Source organism: Sorex fumeus, unplaced genomic scaffold (genome assembly GCF_029834395.1).
Source record: "Sorex fumeus unplaced genomic scaffold, SorFum_2.1 ptg000048l, whole genome shotgun sequence".
NCBI lineage: Eukaryota > Metazoa > Chordata > Mammalia > Eulipotyphla > Soricidae > Sorex > Sorex fumeus.
The window spans coordinates 15,845,443-15,869,462 of record NW_026606105.1 but is presented as its reverse complement, the minus strand read 5'-3'; the positions used below and the strand labels follow the sequence as shown (position 1 = coordinate 15,869,462).

Genomic DNA, 24,020 nt, shown 5'->3' with positions numbered 1-24,020 from the left:
GGAGGGGAAAGGGAGAGGGAGGGGGAGGGGGAGAGAGAGATGTTTAAGAAAAAGGATGGGCTTTTCCAGAGCAGAAAATGCCTGGCAGAGGCTAGTTTTATATATGAGGTCCTCCTCCTCGCTTACCCCAGTGTCTAGATACGTCTGGAGCTGTATGAAATCAGCTCTAATTCTCCAAACCCATTAGCCTCCACCTGAGATTATTACTGTACACACTCTTCATATTGAAGACAGTGGGTGAAGCCACCATACTTCAAAGACCTTATACAGTCATATATTGCAGTTAACTAAATGAAATGACTAGTTCAAAGTCCCATGTCGTACTCTTAATAGCACTGCCTAGTAAAGAACATAATTTGGATAACAATTATGGATAACGGGTGTTATCATTAGCCTTTTTGGTATAAACAGCTGAACAGAACTGTTCTTAGGTAACTCAAAATCTAAATCTCCAACATTAGTCCACATAAAACTCAAAGAACAAGATAAGGAAACTAAGGAACTCAACTTGCTGTTTCAGACAGCGATAGAAACTCAGGGAAGACCTCAAGCCCATTAAAACTCTCAAGTCTGGTTGATGAGGACCTGAAATCAACACTCATTACATTGGCAGTTGAAATTAAGCAATCACTGGCCAGTGAAATTAAGCAACCACTAGATGAGAAATTTTACCAACTCAAATAGGAACTGATTCAGAGGATGACCAATTCCAAACAAGATGAGCCGGAAGGAACTAAGGAACACAATAGCAAGTCATAGTAACAGAATTGCACAGGTGGAGAACCATTTAAACAAACTTGAAGACAAAATACAAGTCAGCATTATCAGGAAGCAGCAAAAAAAAAAAAAATCCAACACTAGAATGGAAGAGAATGTAAGGTGCTATATGGATAACAGCACAAGGAATAATCTCTGAATTATAGGAATACTAGAAGGAGAGGAAAATGGGAAAGAGGAAGAACAAGTGGTGGAAGAGAGAATAGCTGAGAACCCCCCACCCCACTCTCTGAGCGCACTGATGTACAGATTAAAGAGGCCTCAAGAGTACCAAGAAAAATAACTAACACCTAGACATGTAGTAATCAAAATGGCAAAATCTGAAGAAACTCCTGAAAGCTCCTAGATAAAAGAGAAAACTTAAATATAAAGGAAACAACATAAGAATCACAGCAGATCTCTCATATGCAACAGTAGTGAAAAGAATGGAATGGCATATTCAAACTTCACTTAAAAAAAAAAAAAGCTTTCAACCTGGAGTCCATTACCCTGAAAATCTCTCATTTAGATGGGAGGGAAGGATAAAAACATTCTCAGACACCAAGAGCTCACAGCATTTGCTGTGACTAAGTTGACCCCGAAAGAAATACTGAAAGGCCATTTATATAAATCAAACAGCCAGTATTAGAAGTAACAACCCCACACAGTAAAATGACAAGACAGCCGTTAATATTCATAACTTACCTGATTTTGTCAATGAACTCAGCTGTCCCATCAAAAGACAGAGAATGGTGGAATGGATCAGGAAACAGAATCCGTCTATCTGCTGCTTATAGGAAACAAACCTAAAAATCATGGGATAGATAGGCTCAGAGTGAAAGGATAGACAACCATCAGACAGGCCAAAGGTAAACATTAAAAATCTGGGACAGCCATACTTATATCAGACCAAACAGCATTCAATCTAAATATAGAACTTAAAGAAGGGATAAACCCCACTTATTAGTTAAGGGAACAATAGATCAAACAGTGATAACTTTAAGTAGCATATATGCACCAAACGTTGAATCAGCCAAGTTTATAATGCTTTTGTTCACAAGTGAACATATGGATGAAAACACAATAGTAGTGGGGAACTTTAGCACTTCCCCATCACCACTGGATCAATCAACCAGACAGAATGTCCCTAAAGACATAATAGTACCAAGTGAAGAACTAGAAAAGCTGTAACCAGTGGATATATACAGGGCCTTACTTCCTCAAAAAGCTGAATACACATTCTTTTCTAGTGTACGTGGAACATTCTCCAGGATAGATCATATATTAGGACATAAGAGTAAGTAAAGGTAAAGTAAAGGCCCTCCCGTTGATCATCGATTTGCTCGAGCGGGCCCAGTAACGTCTCCATTGGAGACTTTGTTGTTACTGTGTCTGGCATATCGAATACATCACGGGGAGCTTGCCAGGTTCTGCCATGCGGGCTAGATACTCTCAGTAGCTTGCCGGGCTCTCCAAGAGGGGCGGAGGAATTGAACTCGGGTCGGCCATGTTGGCTGCGTGCAAGGCAAACGCCCTACCCGCTGTGCTCTACATAAATTCACAAACATAAAAATCATACCAAGTATCCAGTCAGAACACAATGCTATAGAGAGAATTTAATCATGAAAAGAAGATGTAGAGAAACTCTTGCCATCTGGAGACTGAACAGCATGCTACTAAATAAGAGCTGGATTAGAGAGGAAATCAAAGAAGAGATTTTTAAAAATCCTTGAGACTAGTGATAATAAAGAAGCAAGTTATCAAAATCTGTGGGGCATAGCAAAAACCACATGTAGAGGGGAACTCATAACAATATAGGCCTACACTAGGAAAGAAGAAAAAGATAACATCAGCAACTGAAATGCATATCAGACATCAGGAGAACCAACAACAAATGAATCCGAAGTTCAGAGAAGGAAGGAAGTAGTAAAAATCAGAGCAGAAATCACTGGTACGGAAACCAAGAAAACAATACAAAAAAATCAATGAAACCAGAAGCTGGTTCTTCAAAGTAGTAACTGATCTCATAAATGGGATCAGAAATTAAAGGGGAGAAATTAAAACCAGAACCCTCAGAAATTCAAGACAGAATGAGAGCTCACTACCTAATGACAGCTCTAATCTGTTAAGTTGGAGAACCTAGGAAAATATGGACAGATTCTTATAACATGTAATCTCCCAAAATTGAACAAAGAGGAAATAGGAAGCTGGAACAGGCCAGTCACAAACAAGGAAACTGAAACAATAATTAAGAATCTCCCCCGGAACAAAAGTTCTGATCAAGACAGGTTTACTAGTGAGTTTTATTAAACCTTCAGAAAAGACTTACTGCTGTTGATCCTTAAGTTCTTCCAAAATATTGAAGAAACAAATCCTTCCTAACATCTTCTACAAAGCTACCATTGCACTGATACCCAAAGCAAACTTCAGAGCATCTCCTAGATGAAATTGATGCCAAGATTCACAACAAAATCTTAGCAGACCTTCAAGGAATATACCCGATAACCTTTTAGTGATCTGTACTGCAAACCATAAGGCCCAAAAAAGAGGGGAAGGAGAGAGAGACACGGACAGAGACACGGGGTGGGGGGGGGGGCGGCGGGGGGAAGCGCACACCTGCCATGGGGGGGGGGGGAAGCAGGAGGGAGACTGAGGGCTTGTTGGTGGGAAATGTACATTGGTGAACGAACAACTGTTGGAACATTCTATGACTCAAACCAGTCATGAACAGTCTTGTAACTGTATTTTTCACTGATTCAATTGAGGAAAATAAAAGCATAAAAATAAAAATTTTAAATTAAAAAATCTTAGCAAACCAAATCCAACTGTCAGTGTCCTCCCATTCATCGATTTTTTCCAGCGGGCCCAGTAACGTCTCCATTGTGAGACTTGTTACTGTGTTGTTACTGTGCATATCGAATAAGTCACGGGTAGCTTGCTGGGCTTTGCTGTGAGGGTGAGACACTCAGCTTGCCGGGCTCTCCAAGAGGGGTAGAGAAATTGATCCTGGGTCAGTAGGGTCGACCGCGCACAAGGCAAATGCCCTCCCGCTGTGCTGTCCCATTCGAAATAATGTCTAAGAACATCAAGTATCTTCCTAAGAATCAACAAAAGAGGTAGGCAGTCTATATACCATGAAAACTGAAAAAGGCTTAAGAAAATAATAGAAGGCCTTAAACAAAAAATATTCCATATTCTTGGATAGGAATAATCACTGTTGTCAAAATGATCATCCTACCTAAACTTCTATACAGAGCTAATGCAGTCCCTATCCAAATTCAGAAGACATTCTTCAAGGACTTAGAACAGTCCATAATACAGTTTGTATAGAATCATAAAAGACCCTGAATAGCCAAAATCATAGTGAAATAAGAAACTGGCGGGTATCTCATTACCTAACTTGAAACTCTATTACAGAGTCATAGTGATCAAAACAACATGGTATTGTTATGAGAATAGACTTATGACCAGTGGGTCAGCATAGAATATCCAAGGACAGAACCTCACATATATGCTCAACTAATTTTTGACAGAGGATCTGATAGCATGAAATGGAGTAAAGCCTCTTCAACAAATGATGCTGGCAAAACTGGATACCCATGTGTGAAAAATTAAAATTGGATCTGTAAATCACACCACACACAAAAGTCATTTCAAAGTACATCAAAAACTTTGAGGTCAGACCAGAATCTATTAAATATATTGAGAAAAATATAGGCAGAACACTCCAAGAGCTGAACCTCAAAAGTGCCTTCAGTGATACAGTGCTACTGTCAAACATGACAGAATCAAAGACAAACAAGTAGGACTACAGCAAATTAAGGAGTGTCTGCATGGTAAAAGAAGTGTGGACTAAAAAATTTGTGGTCAGTGCATCAGATAAAGGGATGATATCCAAGATAGATAAAGTCTGACAAAGATCAGAAACAAACAACCCAAAAACCCCATCAAAAAATGGAAAGAGGAAATAAACAAGGACTTCTTACTGGCCTAGAGGCACATGAAAAAAATGCTCACTGTCACTTATTAGGAAAATCCAAATCAAGACAACAATGAGATACCATCTCACACCAGTTAGAATGGTATATACCAAAAATACAGGGAACAATCTCTTGGTGGGGATGTGGTGGAAAATGGAACTTCATCCACTGCTGGTGGGATTGTTGTCTGTTTCAACCACCAACTATGAAAAACAGTATGGAGAGTCTCAGTAAACTTAAAATTAAGTTGCTATATGACCCAACAATTGCACTTTTGGGTATCTACCCCAGGATAGAAAAAAATTCATTCAAAAGGACATATGGACACCATTATTCATTGCAGCATTCAGTACAATAGCTGAGACTTTGAATCTACCTGTATGTCCAACAACAGATAGTAGAGCATGAAGATGTGGTATGCATACACAATGGAATGCCATGCACCTGTAAGGAATGGTGAAATCATGCAGTTAGCTGCAACATGGATGGAACTGGAAGGTATATTAATGCAGTAAGTAAGCCAGGAGAAGAACAAACACAGGATGATATCACTTGAATGTGGCATTTGGAGTAATTGGGTGAGGAATTGCAGTGGTTTAAGGGAGGGAATGCCTAGATGACTCTTGGCCCCAGAGTATAGGGAGGAAAAAGGAAAGAAATAAGGTGAAGGGTAAAGGGACAAGAGAGATAGAAGCAACAGGAGCAAAGGTCAAGGGGATTCACGTACATCTGTGGTATTAAGGAATGATAGAGTTAAATAGCCAAACCACAAAGTCAAATGACACTGAAGTCAAGAGACGCAGACTTTAATAAACCAAACTTGAAAGGTGCCTGTCGAGATGGCAGACTGGGTCTTGGGGGCTGAGGGGTAGGAGAGGGAACCTGGGAACTCTGGAGGAAAGTTGACACTGGTAACAAAATTGGTGATGGAACGTTGTATGTCAAAAACTCAATTACGGGGGCCTGAGCAGTAGTACAGCTGGTAGGACATTTGCCTTGCACACGGCCAACCCAGATTTGATTCCCCTGCATCCCATATGGTTCCCCGAGCACTTCCAGGAGTACTTATTCCTGAGTGCAGAGCTAGGAGTAACCCCTGAGCATCGCCAGGTGTGATCCCCATGCCACACCCCCCAAAAAGGGGGAAAAAGTTATGAATAACTTTGTAACTCATGGTGCTTTAATAAATATATGTGTGTGAGTGATATATATGTGGGGGTGGGGGACTGGGGAGAAAGCGTAGGGTTAAGGGGAACATACTTTGCATGAACCTGAACCTGACTCTGTCAGAAGTTTACTTCTGAAGATTGAGCTCTCATATTTTGTAATATTTATGTTTTATTTCTTTAGATTTGTGAAGTCCTGAGGAAGTCTCACTTCTTTCCTCAATTATTAATATTACCAAGCAAAACTCATTTCCTTCGAGACGTAAATGTATTTTTGAGTTTTTGTATAGGACTTTGTAGGGTTTATTTAATAGCTTCCTGAATTTGATGGAGAAAGAGTTACATTTTTACATTTTTTTACCTCTAAAGTATTTAGAATTTCTTTCAGTTATCACCATTGGGAGCAACTCTTAATAGTTGTAAGTTACAACAATTTTCATGGCTTATCATTCATTAAAAATTGTTCTTCATCACATTCCAGTATAGCAAATTCGTATCTTTGAAATTATTATTATTATTATTAGACCTGTTTCTAGATCTTATTGAGTGTTAATAAAAAGCATACATATTTTTTTGTTTTGTTTTTGGGCCATGCCCACCGATGCTCAGGAGGGGCTCCTGGCTCCCCATTCAGAAATTACTCCTGGTGGTAGTCAGGGGACAATATGAGATTCTGGGGATTGAAACCGGGTGGGCTGTATACAAGGTAACAAGAGCTTTACCCACTGTATTCTTGCTCCAGCCCTATGTCATAATTTTATGAGTAGTTTTTGTAATTATATTTTAGTGCAATTGGTTTACTCTATAATTTATGTGTTTTCCATTATGCACTGAAAAATGAGGAAGATTAGGTTTCCAGTTTCACTGAAGAGGCAAAAAGAAGATTGTGGCACACAAAAAGGCAGAGTTCATACTGGAGTGATTTCGTTGCTGGACTTGGTTTGGGCTTGGTGTGGAAGTTGAATTGGCCTTAGGAGGAAGTTTGGTTTCACATAAGACTGAGTAAGAGAAAAAGTTACTAAGAGTCATTAATTGGGAGATAAGATTTGAGAATACAGAATAAAGGTTTGAAAGGGAAAGCCGCCTCCTTGGGAGATCAGATCAGAGTGCATAAAGGGGGATGGGGTGAGTGTAGATACTATTTTTAGATGACATGGAGGGTTTACATCTTCATTCACAGCTGAATGAAGAAATTAGCAAGTTGAGGTGGAGACAGAAGGAGGTACTGAATCTGAGAAGGATCCCGGGAGTCCTAGTTTTGGATAGAGATGGAATTTGGGCACACTGAATTTCTTCGGAATTTTGAATGTTTGTAGCCTGGGCAGTTGCATAGACTATAGAGAAGTTTTCGATCTGGCTAGATTGAATGGGTCCGCAGGAATATTTAGAAATCTAGGATGAATACTAACTTTGGGGGTGCCCTGATGGTAGTCCTCTGTAGAGAAGTGTTCTATTTTCTTTTAAAAGGTTTGCTTTTGGGAAGGGTCTCCCAGACTGTCCTAGTGATTCTTTGCCAACCAGGCCTGTGGTTCATTGTGAGGACTAGAGGCTGCAGTGCTGCTAGGATTCTGCCCTGCTGGGATTCCCAGGCTACCATTGTCCAGTGGTGCTCAGGGGCCTGCATACCTGCTCCTGGCAGTGCTTGGGGAATCGTGTAGTTCCAGGGATTGAACCAGGGTCAGTCTCATGCAAGGCAGGTGCCTTAATGCGTGGCTGTCTCTCTGGTCTGAAGGTATATGTGGGTTTGGGGGGTTTTTTTTGGAGAGGGGTGGATTTTTTTTTAATTTGCAGGGGACATAACTGGTAGTACTCAGGGTTTACTTCTGGCTCTGTGCTCAGGGAGTGGGACGCTCAGGGATCAGTCATGCTGTCGCTTGGAGGAGCAATAGGTGGTGTTGGGAATCGAACTTGGGTCAGCTTCCTACAGGGAGAGCACTGTCACTCTAGTCCCCAAAAGGTGTGTTTTAAAAGTGTTAAGTATTAAGACAGAAATTAATAGCAATAATAGGAAACTAGCAATCATGTTTCTTATGGGCTGGTAAAACTACATTTTTGGGGGGTTTGGGGCCACATTTGATTGTGCTCAGGGCTTAGTCCTGTCTCTGTGCTCAGGGACCACTCTTGGCAGTACCCAGTGGACCATATATGGTGTCAGGGGTTGAACCCAGCTTGGCTGCATGCAGGCACTCTGCCCTCTGTACTATCTCTCTGGTCCCTGGGCAAATAAAATTGGCCTGCTAAGTTATATAGAGCCTCGATCTTTTCTTTTTTTCTCTTTCTTAAAGAGGAAATAATGTGATCGCTTTCAGTGTACCTTACACTTCTTGTAACTAAAGAAACTTTATGATGTTCTGTATTATTTTTTTTTGTTTGTGATCAGTTCATTCCTAGCATTGTGCTAGGTGTATAGAATGTATGCAGAAAATTTGTTGAATAAATTTTAATAGGTATGAATAGTGATTTTGCTTTGTGAAAGTTTTATTTGAACCTTGTTAATTTTTTTCCCCTTTTTCTTCTTCCCTTTTCCCCCTCAAGTTCCACTCTTATCCTGGGGACCCAGCTTTAACTTTAGCATCTGGTATGTTGAACTTAGTGGCATTGATGATCCTGATGTAGTACAACCCTGTCTCAACTGGTATAGCAAGGTAGGACTATATTTTTAAAATCCTAATTTTATTATTTTTAATGCCTAGAAAGGAAAGATTGTATCAATTTCTAGCTTAAATAATTAAAAATACTGAGAATAGGAATACTTATAATGTTCAGCCAGATACCATTTACTATTTACATTCTATTAGCTTCTACACATCTTTGCACTTTATTTAATCATTGCTACTCTGATAAAGGTACATATTTCAGTCTTTCTGAAGATCTCTTTGTTCTGTTTCATCTTTGATTTTGATAGATTTAAATGAATCTTCACTATTTTTATCAGTGAGATGATAAGACTTTGGTCTCATTATCACTTTATTTGCTAGTAGGTGCACTGATCTACCCAGATATTGGAAGCAATAGACTCTAGCTTCTTTCAGAGATTTTTTTTTTTAATATGGGTGTTCAACTCTTTTCTGATCAATTTAGTTTCTATTTGGCTAATTTATTTTTGGCATTTGATTTTATTTAGTTTAGAATAGATGATGGCTATTGGGGAGGGTTTTTTTTTGTATTTTTTGAATATCAGATAAATTATTTCACAGTAAAGACGGAAATTTTAAAATATTAAAGGTCATTGTTGGACCTCTTTTGTTGTTGTTTGTTCTGGTCTTTGGGCTGCTCCTGGCTGTCCTCAGGGATCACTCCTGGTCTCAGGGAACCAAATGTGCTGGGGCAAGCAGCCTATTTACTGTGATATTTCTTTAATAGCCTCCCTCCCCCGCCTTTTCTTGTTGTTTATATGTAGTTTTTGGACCACACTTGGCAGTACTGGGGGCTATTCTTGGCCTGTTGCTTGGGGTCACTCCTTCCATACACAGGGGACTGGCAGTGCCTGGGATCCAATCTGGACCTCCCACTTGCAAAGCAGATGCTCCAACCCTTTGAACTTACACCCCAGATAACTTTCACGTTTTATGCACATAATAGATGCATAGTAGCACTGTAGCACTGTCCTCCCATTGTTCATCGATTTGCTCAAGCGGGCACCAGTAACGTCTCCATTGTGAGACTTGTTATTGTTTTTGGCATGTCGAATATGCCACGGGGAGCTTGCCAGGCTCTGCTGTGCAGGTGGGATACTCTTGGTAGCTTGCCGGGCTTTCCAAGAGGGACTGAAGAATTGAACCCGGGTCGGCCGCGTGCAAGGCAAACGCACTACCTGCTGTGCTTATCGCTCCAGATGCATAGTATGTACTTAAAATCTTGTGAGTTCTCTCCGTTCTTACTTCAAAAAATGATTCGGCTTTTCTCATGCTTGATTAACATTTTCCTTATAGCCTGTGATATGTGAATGTTTCTTTAATAAACTCAAGCAGATCTCTGAAATAGTAGAGAGCTGCGAATTTTACCTCCCCCCAGGAAGAAATTTTGTTAGAGAAATTAAGATTGTATAGCCTTGGGTCTGGGACGTGACTGGTAGGAAGAGGTGGAGAAGAAGACTGACTGGGTGTGGCCTCGGGGTTGATCCTGGCACCCGGCACTGCAGCACCAGCTGAGCTCTGTCTGTGTCCCAGCCTCCCTGCAGGACCCAGTCTCCTCAGCGCCCTGAGCGCCACCCAGTGTGGCCCTGCAGAAATTATTCACCCTCATTTGCTTTTGAATCCTTTCTCCAGAAATTCAAGTCTTTTTACCCTCTTTAAGTTTCCTGTGTCAAGCATTGAAATTCTGCTGTTTTGTAAATCCTCTTGTACTGTGAATTTTTAGGGCTTGACAGAATGTTTATAATGTGAATGCTGTTTAGAATAGACTCGTCTAAAGTCTATTTTTAAAAAGTACTTAATAGGGTTTTAATTGCACTATCTAGAATACATAAGAGTCTATGATAGGGGCTAGATTGATAGCACAGCGGGTAGACTGAGTTCGATTCCCAGCGTCCCATATGGTTCTCCTGAGCACCTCCAGGGGTAATTTCTGAGTGCAGAGCCCGGAGTAACCCCTGTGCATCGCTGGGTGTGACCTAAAAATCCAAAAAAAAAAAAAATGAGTGTGATAAATCTAGATTCTGGTAACTCTTTAGAAACCATGAGTAAGAAACTATTAATATAATGTTAGTTTGAATATAGATTTATTCTTCAGTTTTTGATGAGGGAAAAATTCTCAACTAGAGTACTCCAGGAAAAATGTTTTGATAACCTGTTTCTGATTTTAAAAAGTCAACTTTTTACTAATAAAAAATTCAGCCAACTGTAAAGTGGTTTGTGTTTCTAATCTGTAAATTTTCTTACGAGGTTCTGTTTTATTTTCTTGCTTTATTAAAATATGCTTTTCAATAAATCATATTTTTGATTGTCATGGTTACTGCTGTGTCAACAATTTGATTACAGTTTTATTACTTTTTATTATATATGTACTTAAGAGATTTGTTAATCTGTAACGTTCTTGAAGTTATTTTGTTTTAAAAATATCTGTGAGCTTATTACTTTGGGTATTCATTATATTAGGGCAGAGACCTAATTGAGTTTTATTGCATTGAAAATTTTACTTTGTGGCTGTTTAATAGATAAGTTTTAGACCAGGCTTTAAAAACATTTTAATTTAAATTTTTTAAAAGGTTTTGGCAGTGCTTATGGCTTATTCCTGGTTCTGTTCTCAGAGATCACTTCTGGCAGAGCAGGAGGGACCATATATGGTCTAGGGGATCAAACCTGAGTTGGCCACTGGCAAGGGAAGTGCCCTACCTGTTGTCCTATCACTCTGGCCCCCAAATGATAGAATTAGTAGTCACTTTTTGATGTCTTTGGTTCACAAACAGGTTTGGATTTGAAATGCATTAGAATTTGATTTTAGTCAGTCAAGTGAAAACTAATTATTACTAAAAACCAAGAACAGAAAGCAGTGGTTTAATTTATATGTATTACTTAATGGTTTCTCTGCTTTTAGTACATTGCAATATGATCAGTAAAAGATGGAAGTTAACGTTTTTATCATCTGAACTGGGCTTTGATAAATGGATCTGTTTTTGCTTTTTGGAAAATTGGTTTCTTGAATTTGGTTTGGTTTCCTCTTTATGATGAACATGCATTTATAACTTTATATGTTCCACATCTTTCTGATACATACTTTGTAATCTTTGGCTTTTTATTATAAGTGACTGAGTTTCAGTTTTGTCATTTAAAAGTGGAAGCAATAATGATAATTGTCAATAGAGTAGAACAACGATAAGCACACAGTAAGTGCTCACTATAGGTTAGTTGTCACTGTTTTATACAGTAATAACTAAGCAGACTCTTTTTTTTTTCTTACTTTCTCTTGTGTTCCAGTAGTACCGTGAACAGGAAGCCATTCGTCTTTGCCTCAAACACTTCAGGCAACACAACTATACAGAGGCCTTTGAATCATTGCAAAAGAAAACCAAGATTGCTCTGGAACATCCTATGTTAACAGATCTGCATGATAAACTGGTTTTGAAGGGTGATTTTGATGCTTGTGAAGAATTGATTGAAAAGGCTGTAAATGGTATGTTTCATAAACATAGACTAGGTATGAGAATGATCTGAAGCACACACAAAATTGTGTGTGTGTGTGTGTTTTACCAGGCTGTGCTCAGGGCTTATTTCTGTGTCTTCTCAGAGATCACTGTCAGTGATTTGAGGGACCGTAAAGGATCCAACCTGGATCGCAGAGGTGCAAAGCAAGCTCCCTAACCTCTGTATTGTTTCTCTGGCCACCCAAGAATATATTTTTAAAGGACTATTAACCTTTATTGTGCTAGGTTCTCCTTCGACCTCCCTCCCTCCCCTGCCTTTTTTTTTTTTTAACTCTAAAAGTTTTCTAGTTTCTTGGATTAAGTCCATAATGGACTAGACTTAAAAAAAAAAAGCATACCTACATATAAAATATAAATTATCATCTTAGGAATGCACACATTTACAGATGCTAACATTCACTAGCACTAAACCACATTAGAAAAAGCTTTTATTTTTGGTATCATTGGCCTACACTTTTACATATTTTTGTTGGTAGGAAATTACCATTTCCTAAAATGATGTCCTTTGGTGAAAGGGGATGTTAGGTATATTTAAAAAATTGTTATTAGAAGACTATTAGGAATGATGAGATTCATATTAGAATCATCTTTGCTGTGGTTTGAATGCTCTGTAATTGGTGATTTTTCTTGGGACTGATAGACTGAAAGAAATGTATTAATATGAAGTAATCTCCCAAGGTAATTGTCTCAGAAGATGACATCCATCCATTTGGTTATTAAAGTTGCTGTGTGATTTTTTATTTTTATGAAAGCGCTCTTTGTTGTTTTTTAGGACATTGAAAATCTCCTTCACCCTTTTTGGTGGGGACAGAAGAGAATCAGTGCTGCTTGTGATAGGGTTGTTTAGAACACGAGATTGTCCTGTTGCTAGCCTGCAGCCCCTCTGACCTTGCAACCTGTGGACTGTGAATGTGAGCTGAGTTCACTGGGGGCTCTGCTGAGCTTCAGGCTTCCAGAACAACCAAGCCATGCGATTAGAGGATTGAAACTGTAATGAGTAGTTCGTTACAGATAATATTCAAACACCAATCCCACCACCAAGCACCTTCCCCCCACAATTAGAGGGAAGTGTGTGAAGGTTGCTGTATTTCATTCTGGAGCCATTTAAGCCAGTATATGAGAGAGTATAAGCAAGTATGTTAAAACTGAACAGATGTGTTCTTCTTTTGGTACGTAAGTGGGCCAGAGTATAAGAGGTTGTGCTGCCGTGAATGCAGCCGCGAAATTCTGTGTCGCTTTAGGGAGCTTTAGTTTATAGCCCCTGGGTCTTGGCCGTTGATGAGATTACATGGTGCCAGGGGCAGTTGGTGGGTGTGACTGCCAAGCTACTAGAAAACTGGGGAGTTGCAGGGAGGAGGCCGAGTCCTGATCTGAGCAGGCTTGGAGATCTCAGGGGACCCACGTTCCTGGGTTTTTTCTGCTGCTTCCCTCTTTGTTGAGGCTCATTTGAGAGTGGCCTTGAGCATGGCGGCAGTTGGGTTCTGGGGGTTTTCGGATGCTGGGGCTCTGCTTGGGGTGGGGAGGGAGACTCAACCCGTCCCCCGTCGAGGTGCCCCAGTGAAGACAGCCTGGCGCCGGGTCAGGAGATTCTGCCTCCATCACTTTTCGCACATTTTCCCACTCTACATTTATGGGCGGGAAATACTAGGTCAGAAGTGCGAGACTTAAAAGTAGGGTGATTCCTATGGGATCAAACTCTTTTACTTGTGGGATCTGATATTAACACATAACAGATTTGTGTCAGAATTGAGTTTTCGGACACAGTTTATGTCAGAATTGTTGGAGAAATTGTTGATGGGAGGAGAAATGCCACATAACATCAGTTAGAGTGTGAGTAAAAATGGCTTAATGCTCAGTATGAAACTGGGAGGAAATTTAGTGCATCTTATATAGGAAAAAAGAAGAATCGTAGTCTTTTGCAGTGCTGCCTGGGTTTCATAAATCTTTATGCTGTTACTTTATCCTTCATTGGTACTGGGTATTCATTTATCAGATCCTGTATGTTGGAGTGTTTTATACTTGATAAAAACAGAGCCCCAGTACTGCCTTCTTTGGGTTTATAAATGAAAAGTTAACCTCTGATTTTACTTCCATTTCTATTGTGTTATAAAAACAAGTTGTACTTTCAGTCTTATACATTGTTGCTGCTTATTCAGTTGAGCATTCAGTTGATAATCATACTTAAGATAAATGAGGGCTAGAGCGATAGCGCAGTGGTAGGGCGTTTGCCTTGCACATGTCCGGCCCGGCCTCCACCCCTCTCGGAGAGCCTGGCAAGCTACCGAGAGTATCTTGCCCGCACGGCAAAGCATGGCAAGCTACCCGTGGCGTATTTGATATGCCAAACACAGGAACAAGTCTCACAATGGAGACGTTACTGGGCCTGCTTGAGCAAATCGATGAACCACCGGAGGACAGTGCTACAGACAGTGCTAAGATAAATGATTTGAGTCTTTGAAATAGAGTATGTTTTATTAGTATACCAAATAAAAAATAGATGTACATATATATGAACATATATATATGATATCTTATCTCTTAACAAGTCACTAAAATACCATTTGTGAGGGCCAAGAATGTAAATCTGTATGTGTGAAACCCAGGGTTTAATCCCTGTCCTGGTAAAATAAATTGATATATACAAAAAGAAATACTTGTTTAAAAAAATGAAATGCCATGGGTGAAATTGTGTGCGCGTAATTTCTTAGAATAAATTCTGTGTGATTTTGACCTTGTGGCAAACGTACAAATACTGTTACTTTTTTTTTGTTTGTTTTAGATATTTAAGACATTCAGTATTTTAACAGGTTGTTTCTGGCTTGTACCGCTGGTGGCTTACACTTGGCTGTGGTTTAATTAACACAAATTACAGTGCTGGTGTCACGATAAGGGAACATAGAGAACAAAACTACCAGCAGTTTTCCATAACAATTAAGCTAAAAATATATTTTAAAACTGTCTCTCTGATGGTATATTCAACTAACTCTTGAAATCTGTGCAGCCCTGAAACTGTAGAGGCCTTACTTACCCATCCACCTCTCAGAAGAAGCCAGATTAAGGGTAAATTGGTAGTAACTCTGTTTATGAGACTTCAAGTCTTTTTTTCTTTTCCTTTTCATACTTTGTGCTCCTCAACGGGCCTGCAACAATGTTTAGTTAATAAACATTCCTTCCAGGGTGGTTCAGCTTGCTGCTGACTTCACTGATGATGCTTTGTTGGACAAATAAGGAAGTAAACACTGGAGAGTTTTTGGCTTCTGCTCCACTGAAAACAGCAGAGAAGGGCAAGGAGTTCCTGCCTGCGAAATAGGAAGACCTAGGGAATCAAAAGCAGTTTCTATCAAGTTTTTTCATAAAGGAAGAAACAAAAGGGATTTTTAGCTTATTGGTATGTTCTTCAAGTGTGGTCTGTATTTTACGAAAGTGCCAGTCTGCCTAGAAAAGTTCCTACATTTACATTCAATTTCATTAGAGGAAATTTCTGAATCTGTAGTTGCAACTACTTACCTGACAGTCACAGTGAAGAAAGGTAGAATTGAGTTTGCCTGGTGAAAGTCATTACCTAGGAAATGAAAATACTCAAAGGAAGCTTCCATTTGTAGTCTTACCTGATTGGCAATTGAAATGAAAGTTTGCTTTTGTGAGGTGGAGGGATAATGTCAAGTGTTCCTAAAGTGTCGACCTGAGGTCCTAACCCTTTCTTCCCTCTTCCCGTTTTCTTATTATGTACGCTTCTCACCTCCTTGTGTAGTAGTTGTTAATTATTTGGTATGCATATTTTGCGCTCCAATTTTTTTTAAAAGCGAGATCTCAGATTTTGTTGGAGTAACCTTATTGACAAGGTTGTTTACTACACAGTATTAATAATGGGTATTAAACGATTTAGAATCTTTGGTTCTCAGAGTTTATCATTTTATCTAAATTGGTAGTAACTCTTAATGAATTTATTTGTATAAAATTTTCATAATCTGATATCAACTATTTAATGCCTGTGTGTCATGTCTAATCTTTGATATTGCAATTTTTTGGGTCTTTTTTTGCTTACCAGTCTGGCTAAAAATCTAGCCATGTTATTTAAAGAATTTCTGTGCCTTGCTTTTTCTTTTTCTTCTTTTTATTTCATTAACTTAAGCCATTGTCTTTATTATGTCCTTCTATATAATATGGTTTCTTTTTGTTTATTTGTTTTGGGTTTTGTTTTATTTTGTTTTGTTTGGGAGAGCACACTCAGCTATGCTCAGAGCTTACTCCTGACTGTGCTCAGGGATCACTCCTAGAGGGGCTCGGGGGACCATATGGGGTGAGGATGGAACCTTAGTCAGAAGGCAGGCACCCTACCTGCTGTACTGTTACTCCAGTTCTCACACAATATGGTTTCAATTGCTGTATTTTTTTCTAGTTTCTCAGTATAAAAACAGAGGCCTCTGATTTGAGATCCTTCTTTTCAAATGGAGGCATTTGGTATTGAGTTTCCTTCTACTTGCTTAACTATATCATCAAGCATGCTGTGTTGTGTGCTCATTTTCATTGTTTAAAGTACTGAGAATAGTGAGAAGTTTTTCTTCCTGATACTCATGCCTCTTTTTCCTCATAAGCATATTTAACCGTTTTTGTTTGTGTGTTTTGGGGCCATACCCAGCTACCTTCAGCAGTGCCAGTGGTCAAGCCAGGGCTCCTCCTGCAAAACCTGCCTTACGTGTCATCTCTCCAGCCCTGTTTAATCTTTTGTCTAGAAGATTTAATACAAGGTCAAGCTGACATCATACTACTGAATGATAGTCATTTGTGATGGTGGAAGAAATGCTTTTAACATTTATTGTTAAATACAGTTTTTTGTTCTTGAGTATTTGGGGATCCTGTTTTAGGTTCTTAGATTGCTAAGAATTTGTGATTATAAATGGATATTGATTTTGACGTTTTTCTCATGTGATATGATTTTTCTTGTTTTATTATGTGAATTTATGGCGATCATTTTTCAGATGTTAAATTCAAGTATACTTTGCATTTCTTAGTGGTCTTTGTCATAAATATTTTGGTTTCTTAGATATAGGTTAATGCAACATTTGTTAGAACTCTTCCAACTATTTTCATTAGGGAGATTAGCTATATAAGTTTGCTCTCGTCTTTCTCCAATTTCTAGCCTCATATAATGGGTTGTGGAGTTCACCTTTTTTCCCTATTTAAGTATTTATAAAAAAAAAACTTTAATTGGGACTAAGGATTAAGCATGTTACTTGCCAGCACACAAAAAATGCATGATTTTTTTTCCTCCTGTGTTTGGATTTTACTTTGAGATATCTCTTTGTAATTTGTTCGGAGGGAGTGTTTTTATTTTTCCTAAATTTCCTTTAACATTAGTGGACTCAAGTCTGATTGGTTTAGCTTTACTGAGTTATATTTTTCTAGGAATTTATGAGTCTCATCTAAAATTTTCAAACTGGGGATTGGACCTGGGTTTGATTCCCTGCATCCCCTGCATCCCATATGGCCCCCTGAGCACTGCCAGGAGTAATTCCTGAGTGTAGAGCCAGGAGTAACCCCTGAGCATTGTTGGATGTGACCCAAAAAGCAATAAATAAATAAATAAAATAAAAATTGCAAACGAATGAACATGAATATATGCCTCATAGCCCCTTCTGTACTCTTTCATGTTTGTAGGGTTTATTGAGATTTACTTGATTTTATTTGACTGGTACATACAAGGGCCGGAGCGATAGTATAGCAGGTAAGGGTGTTTGCCTTGCATGTGACCGACCCGGGTTCAATTCTTCCGCCCCTCTTGGAGAGCCTGGCAAGCTACTGAGAGTATCCCGCGCCCGCATGGCAGAGCCTGGCAAGCTCCCGTGGTGTATTTGATATGCCAAAAACAGTAACAAGTCTCACAATGGAGACGTTACTGGTGCCCGCTCGAGCAAATCTGTGAACAACGGGAGGACAATGCAGTGCAGTGCTGGTTACGTACAAATTCTTATTGTTAGTAGCACTGTAGCACTGCAGCACTGTCCTCCCGTTATTCATTGATTTGTTCAAGGGGGCCCAGTAAAGTTTCCATTGTGAGATTTGTTACTGTATTTGGCATATTCACTATGTCATGGGTAGCTTGCCAGGCTTTGCCCTGCGGGTGAGATACTCTCAGTAGCTTGTTGGGCTCTCCTAGAGGGGTGGAGGAATCAAACTTAGGTCGGCCAAGTTGGCCGCGTGCAAGGCAAATTCCCTAATTTTCAATAATCTTCCTAGTGATAGTAATTTTCATTACTATCACCAGAAGTTTGTCAAGTTCACTTGTCTTTTAGGCAACCAGTGTCTGCTTTGTTCATCATTTCTGTTATTTTCTAATGTTCTTGACTTATGTTTAATGTTGTATTTTTTTTCTCCTTTGTGATCAATTTTCTGTCCCTTTGTAAATTATTGAAATGAATGCTTAACATCTTAATTTTCAGACTCAATTTTCCTGCATATTTGTCTCAGGATATAAATAACTCTTGTTTTTCAGTTGTGCTGTGAAGTACTTTCATTTTTTTGTCCAGTTCAGTATTTTTTCATTACAAGGTGATATGATTCTTTTGTGACCATAGTTATATAAAGATAGTTTTAGTTTTAAAATAAATATTTTCTGGTTGTTTTTATTGTTAATGGTTTCCAGCATGAATGCGCATTGGTTGGAAAACGTATTCTTTATGTTTCTAATCCTTTGAAGTTTGATGAGTCTTCCTGACCCATTCTACTTATTTTTTATGACTTCCTGTGTACTTGGACAGAATGTGAATTCGTCAGTAGTTGGGGCAATGCTCTTTATAGGTTGAAATAGTCTGTTTGCAAGTCATGTTGAATAAATCTTTTTTTATATATATATTTATTTATTGAATCACTGTGGGAAAAGTTACAAAGCTTTCAGGTTTAAGTCTCGGTCATGCAATGATCAAACACCTTTCCCTTCACCAGTACTTATTTTTCACCACCAGGAACCCCAATATACCCCCTTCCACCCCTCCCAATGCCTGTGAGGCACATGATTTCTACTTAACTCTCTACTTTGATTACATTCATTATTTCGACAAAAGATGGACCATTGTTGTTTAGAGTTTCCACCCAACAATCAGAACTGCTGAAAAAGCATTGTGAAATAATTTGTTTTTTATAGCTGGTTATGAGAACCATTTGGGATTTCTGATATTTTACTTATTAAGTCTGGAGGGATTTCTGCCAAGAGTCAGATATTTAAGAGATTGGTTTCTGTGGCTGTGGAGCCATGGCTGTGCCGGAGAGCCGCTAGTGGGGGGCAACTCGTGACCTCAGTGGGGCGTGAAGGACGAGCCGGGAACGCCCCCACTTCCCGTGAGGTTGCCTTTGGCCTGTCACTGCCAGCTTTATAGGAAAGCTTATTGGCTTTCCTATAAGCTTCGAGGCAGCTACCATCTTGCTGCCCCGGTGGAAAAAGGCGGAAGGGAGCGACACCCCTTCCCTCCCAGGGAGGCATGGTACTGTGGATTAACGCATAGTCCATTCACTTTTCTGCTGCAAGCTGCAAGGCTCTGCGTTAAGTCCTTGTGCCTCTGGAGCCATGGCCATGCCAGAGAGCCGCTCGTGGGGGGCAACTTGTGACCTTGGTAGGGCGTGAAGGAATAAATCTTGATAAATAATAATTTTGCCTTAATCTCTTGTTTGCTGAGAAAAAAGTGTAAACATTTCCTACTCAGTTCATGTATACTCTGTTGAATGTTCGGTCATTTTCTTCTGCTTATAGTCCATCAGCATTTATTTATTTGAAGCCATGTTCATAGAATTATACAGATTTTAAATTACACTACTTTGAATGAAATACTTTTTGAAGTATGTTTTCATCTCCAGTAACATTTTTTCCATAAAGTATAAATGAACTTACCTTAATAGCTACTTCTGTTATCACTGAGTTATAGCCCAGTGATAATGTATTTCACATGTATGAGGGACTCAGTTTCATCACACACACACACACACACACACACACACAGCCCTACGTACACACACACACATGCACACAGAATCTTCTTTTACCAGGTCAAGTATTTAGAAAATATTTGTCCTGTTTTAATTATAGCTACTTGTTTTGGTTTTGAGGCAGTTCCCACCCACTGGTGCTTAGAGGCCTACTCTCAGCTCTGTCCTTGGGAGTGCTCCCAAGAAGTGCTTGCAGGGAGGGTATTTGGTATGGGGAAGTGAAACCAGGGCATGCACGACAAGTGCTCTCACCCTCAGCCCCATCCCCTGCTCTGTATCCTGGCCACAGTCACACTTATTTAAGTTTCAAATCTGTTTCTAACTTTTTGAAAAGGAGTTTTCCTATGCCAGGGTGTGCTGTGCCATCTGTGCTAGAACTCCAGCGGTCAGGTTAGTCGAAATGTTTTTGAACTATTTTTGTTGGTTTGTTGTTTGTTTGTTTGGTTTTGGCACCTGTGCTCAGGGCTTACTCCTGGCTCTGCACTCAGTGCGGGAGATCAAACCTGGGCCAGCCATCTGCAAGGCAAGGGCCTTACTTGATGTACCATTGCTCCAGCTCCTGCTAGTTGCACTTTTTTAAGAAGATAATTGCCGCCTTTCAATTAGAATAGTTATTTCATTTGTGTGATGCAGTTAGTGATGAATATGTCTGTTCTTCCCCCCCCCAACGTTTAACATTTTTACTTCACCCCATTTTAAAAATAGAGGCCACACCTAGGACATGCAACTGTTGGTTTTGGGAGGCCACCAGAGTCACAACTGTAGTGCATGGGGACCACCAGGGGCATGTTGGTGCTAGGGATCAAACTCCCACATTCAAGGCATGTGCAGTAGTAACACTTGAGCTGTCTCCCCAGTCTTTCGTCTTTCCTTGGTTTGGAAATAATGTGCTCTGTTTAACGTACTTAAAATCTCTCAATACTTTTTCCTCAAACCATGTTATGTTAAAATTTCAAGTTTATCTTTTCTTATTTTTATTACTGTTATTAATTGGGCCTCTTTAAAAAAATTTGGCTTTTATCTGTCATGTTTTCAATTTTTCTTATTTTCTTCAACTCTAAAAATTTAGGATTGATTTCCTGTGTTGTCCTACTTACTTTTTTTATTTCTATTCTCCAGCTATTTTGTTCTTTAATTTCAATTCATTTTATTGAGAGGATTCCTTACTCCTTTGAACAATATATTCATAGAAAAGTGGTCATTTTCATCTAGTTTTCTTGTATTATTCTTTTAAGTCATTTGTCAATTTTTTTTTTATTCTTAAGTTTTCATCGTAGTTTAGGTAACATGGTTTCAATAGTCATACGTATCTTTCTTTCCTGTCTATATCTGTGTAAATCTTGTGTTGATTCTCTGCTAGTATTATCAATCTTGCAGTGAAATGAATGTTTTCTGTTTGAAGGAGGTGCTTGTGGGCCAGGAACTAGGGCTGCATTCTGGGAGAACAAGGTTTTTCCTTACGCGGTTTTCCCCTGATTTCTTCTCAGCATTACTCAGAATGCAAATTGATCTTTCCCTAATGATCTGACTTTGAGAACCTCACATGGCTGAAAATATGCTTCTGGAAACTTCTCTAAGATAACCATAAGGTGAAGTCAGCCAGACATACATAGTTCCTGTAAATATCTAGTTCTTATGGTTTTAACTAGTTGGTAAACCCTAGTATGCCACAATCAGAAAATTATATCCTCAGTTATATCCAACTCTTAAACACCAGCTTGAAAGATAAGGAACTTGATTTAATGTAAATAGTCATATAAATAGTTTGAATAATGTGGAAGTGTCATTACTACTAAAAACATGGAATTTATTACTTTTTTGATTTTCTTTATTTTTGCTTCCTAGTTTTCATGTCCTGCAGTTTCCTGATTTTCCTCAGTTTGTTTTTATTTGTTCTTTTGCCATCTTTTTTCAGTGAGCGATTGTGTAGCATTAATGTTTAAAAGTCATTCTCTTTACCGAATAATTTTATCTTCTGTGATTAAATTTAAGTAAAAGGAATTTTACTTAAATTTACTTTTATTATACTTTTCTGTGCCTTCCTCAGAACTGAATAAAGCTTAAATTTTATTTCTATATAATTCTAAATTTACTGTTAGCCTTTTATTATCAGCTTGCCTTTTGTATTATTAGGATCGTGATTAATTTTGTCTGAAGAGTTTTCAGTCTTGTAATGGGACAGAGTTGGTGAATTGTCAAAAAGGCCTGTGAAAGCACATTATATGATCGGAGTCCTTTCACTGAAATCAATTCTGATTTGAGTTGTTCCTCTACTTTCACAACTAAGATATAAATTCTCATTTGTAAGTGTTAGTTTAAAAAAAGAAGAGAAGACTGATAGAAACTCCTTTTTGTAGGAATGTTGAGATGCCCCCAAAACAAAGAAAAAGAAGCTGAATTTGTGTGTGGGATGGAAGTTTCCAGTTAAAGTCATCTGAAAAGACTTGAATGTGGAAGGGAGTAGTTACAATTGACTTTTCTTAACTACCCAGAAAAGAAAGATTAGGGAGATTTCTCTAAGTTGCAGCATCTGGAGAATGTACAAGTTATGAAGAACAGACTGTTTTACTTAAAATTTTTTGGTGAGACTTGTCTTCAGAAAATAGACAAAGCAAAGGGAAATTTTATTCAGATTAAAATCAGTCATCTGACAGAATTTATAGTAAAGGGATTTTATAAATTATAATCTGTGGGGTCCTTGTAACAGGGAGCTAACTTTTATTTGTTTGTTCTTTCATTAAACTTTATTTTTCCCTCACTATATAAACACTGTGGTTTACAAAGTTGTTCATGATGATCTGTTAGAGACACTCAATATTCCAACACCAATCCCACCACCATTGCAACTTGGAAACTCATTTTTAAAACAAGGAAATGCTACTGTTGCCATAAAAATACACGTGTGAGGTAAATTTTGTGGTTGATTAAATCACTGATCCAGATTTCATTCTCATACGTCTGTAAATGTTCACTGGACATTTACATTTATAAAAATTTCCTGAGGAGTAAAATTTATGTATTCTCTGTACCCACTTATAAATAAGGAAACATTTCCTAGGAAGTCCCAGAAGATCTTCATTTTTCATTAGCCAGGACTGGGTTCCATACTATTCTTAACCTAATATTTGTTGGGACGCATGGCATTAAGTCTGGATAATTATTTGAGGTAGACTGGATATATATGAATAGTTTGGTTCCCAGGACCCTTGTAGTAATCCTGTAACAACTCTTAAGAAGTGGTTTAAGAATTTATTAATAAAACAATCAGGAATATAACAGAGCATAGTATGATACAGGAATCATTCAAGAGCTATGTGATTTTGGTTAAATTCCTTAGTTTTTTGGGAAAAACAAAAGATTTCTATATCCTTATAGCAAAGATGTCACTGTCACTGTCCTCCCATTGTTCATCGATTTGCTCTAGCCGGCCCAGTAATGTCTCCATTGTGACAATTGTTACTGTGTTTGGCATATCAAATACATCACAGGGAGCTTGCCAGGCTTTTCCGTGTGGGCGAGATACTCTCGGAGGCTTGCCGGGCTCTCCGAGAGGGGCGGAGGAATCGAACTCGGGTCGGCCATGATGGCTGCGTGCAAGGCCTACCCACTGTGCTATTGCTCCAGCCCAAGCAAAGATGATAATGCCTAATTTGTAGTGTTGTTTTTCAGACTGAAATGCAGTAAGACAGTTTGAATGTTAACATTTGACATATGTAGACATATAATTTACACTGTAATAGGATTTGTTTTAGGCAATAAGGGCCGAGACCAGTTATTGGCGTTCCCATTTCCTTGTCTAGTTTTCTTATATAGTAATGGTAAAAATGACGAAAAAGATTAAATTTGAATATGAGTGGCTGCTAAACAATTTTTTTGCATGGTTGTTCCCATTATTATTTTACTGTTTATATGGTAGGTAGAATGAAAATTCAGCTGGCAAATTTTGTGGAAACGTGTACTGTGGTGTTATTGACATTAACGGTTTTCCTTAATGTAGGC

The 24,020-nt window shown here is 38.8% G+C and overlaps 1 protein-coding gene across 5 annotated transcripts in view; it reads left to right on the top strand.

The window, feature by feature from the left end:
- MKLN1 (muskelin 1) overlaps nt 1-24,020 on the top strand; it is a 346,539-nt gene that overhangs the window by 253,423 nt on the left and 69,096 nt on the right. For all 5 annotated transcript variants that reach the window (XM_056123894.1, XM_056123893.1, XM_056123892.1 and 2 more), the window contains 2 exons: nt 8,438-8,547; nt 11,821-12,013. In XM_056123894.1, the coding sequence (XP_055979869.1) occupies nt 8,438-8,547; nt 11,821-12,013 (303 nt within the window). The remainder of the gene's footprint in view (nt 1-8,437; nt 8,548-11,820; nt 12,014-24,020) is intronic.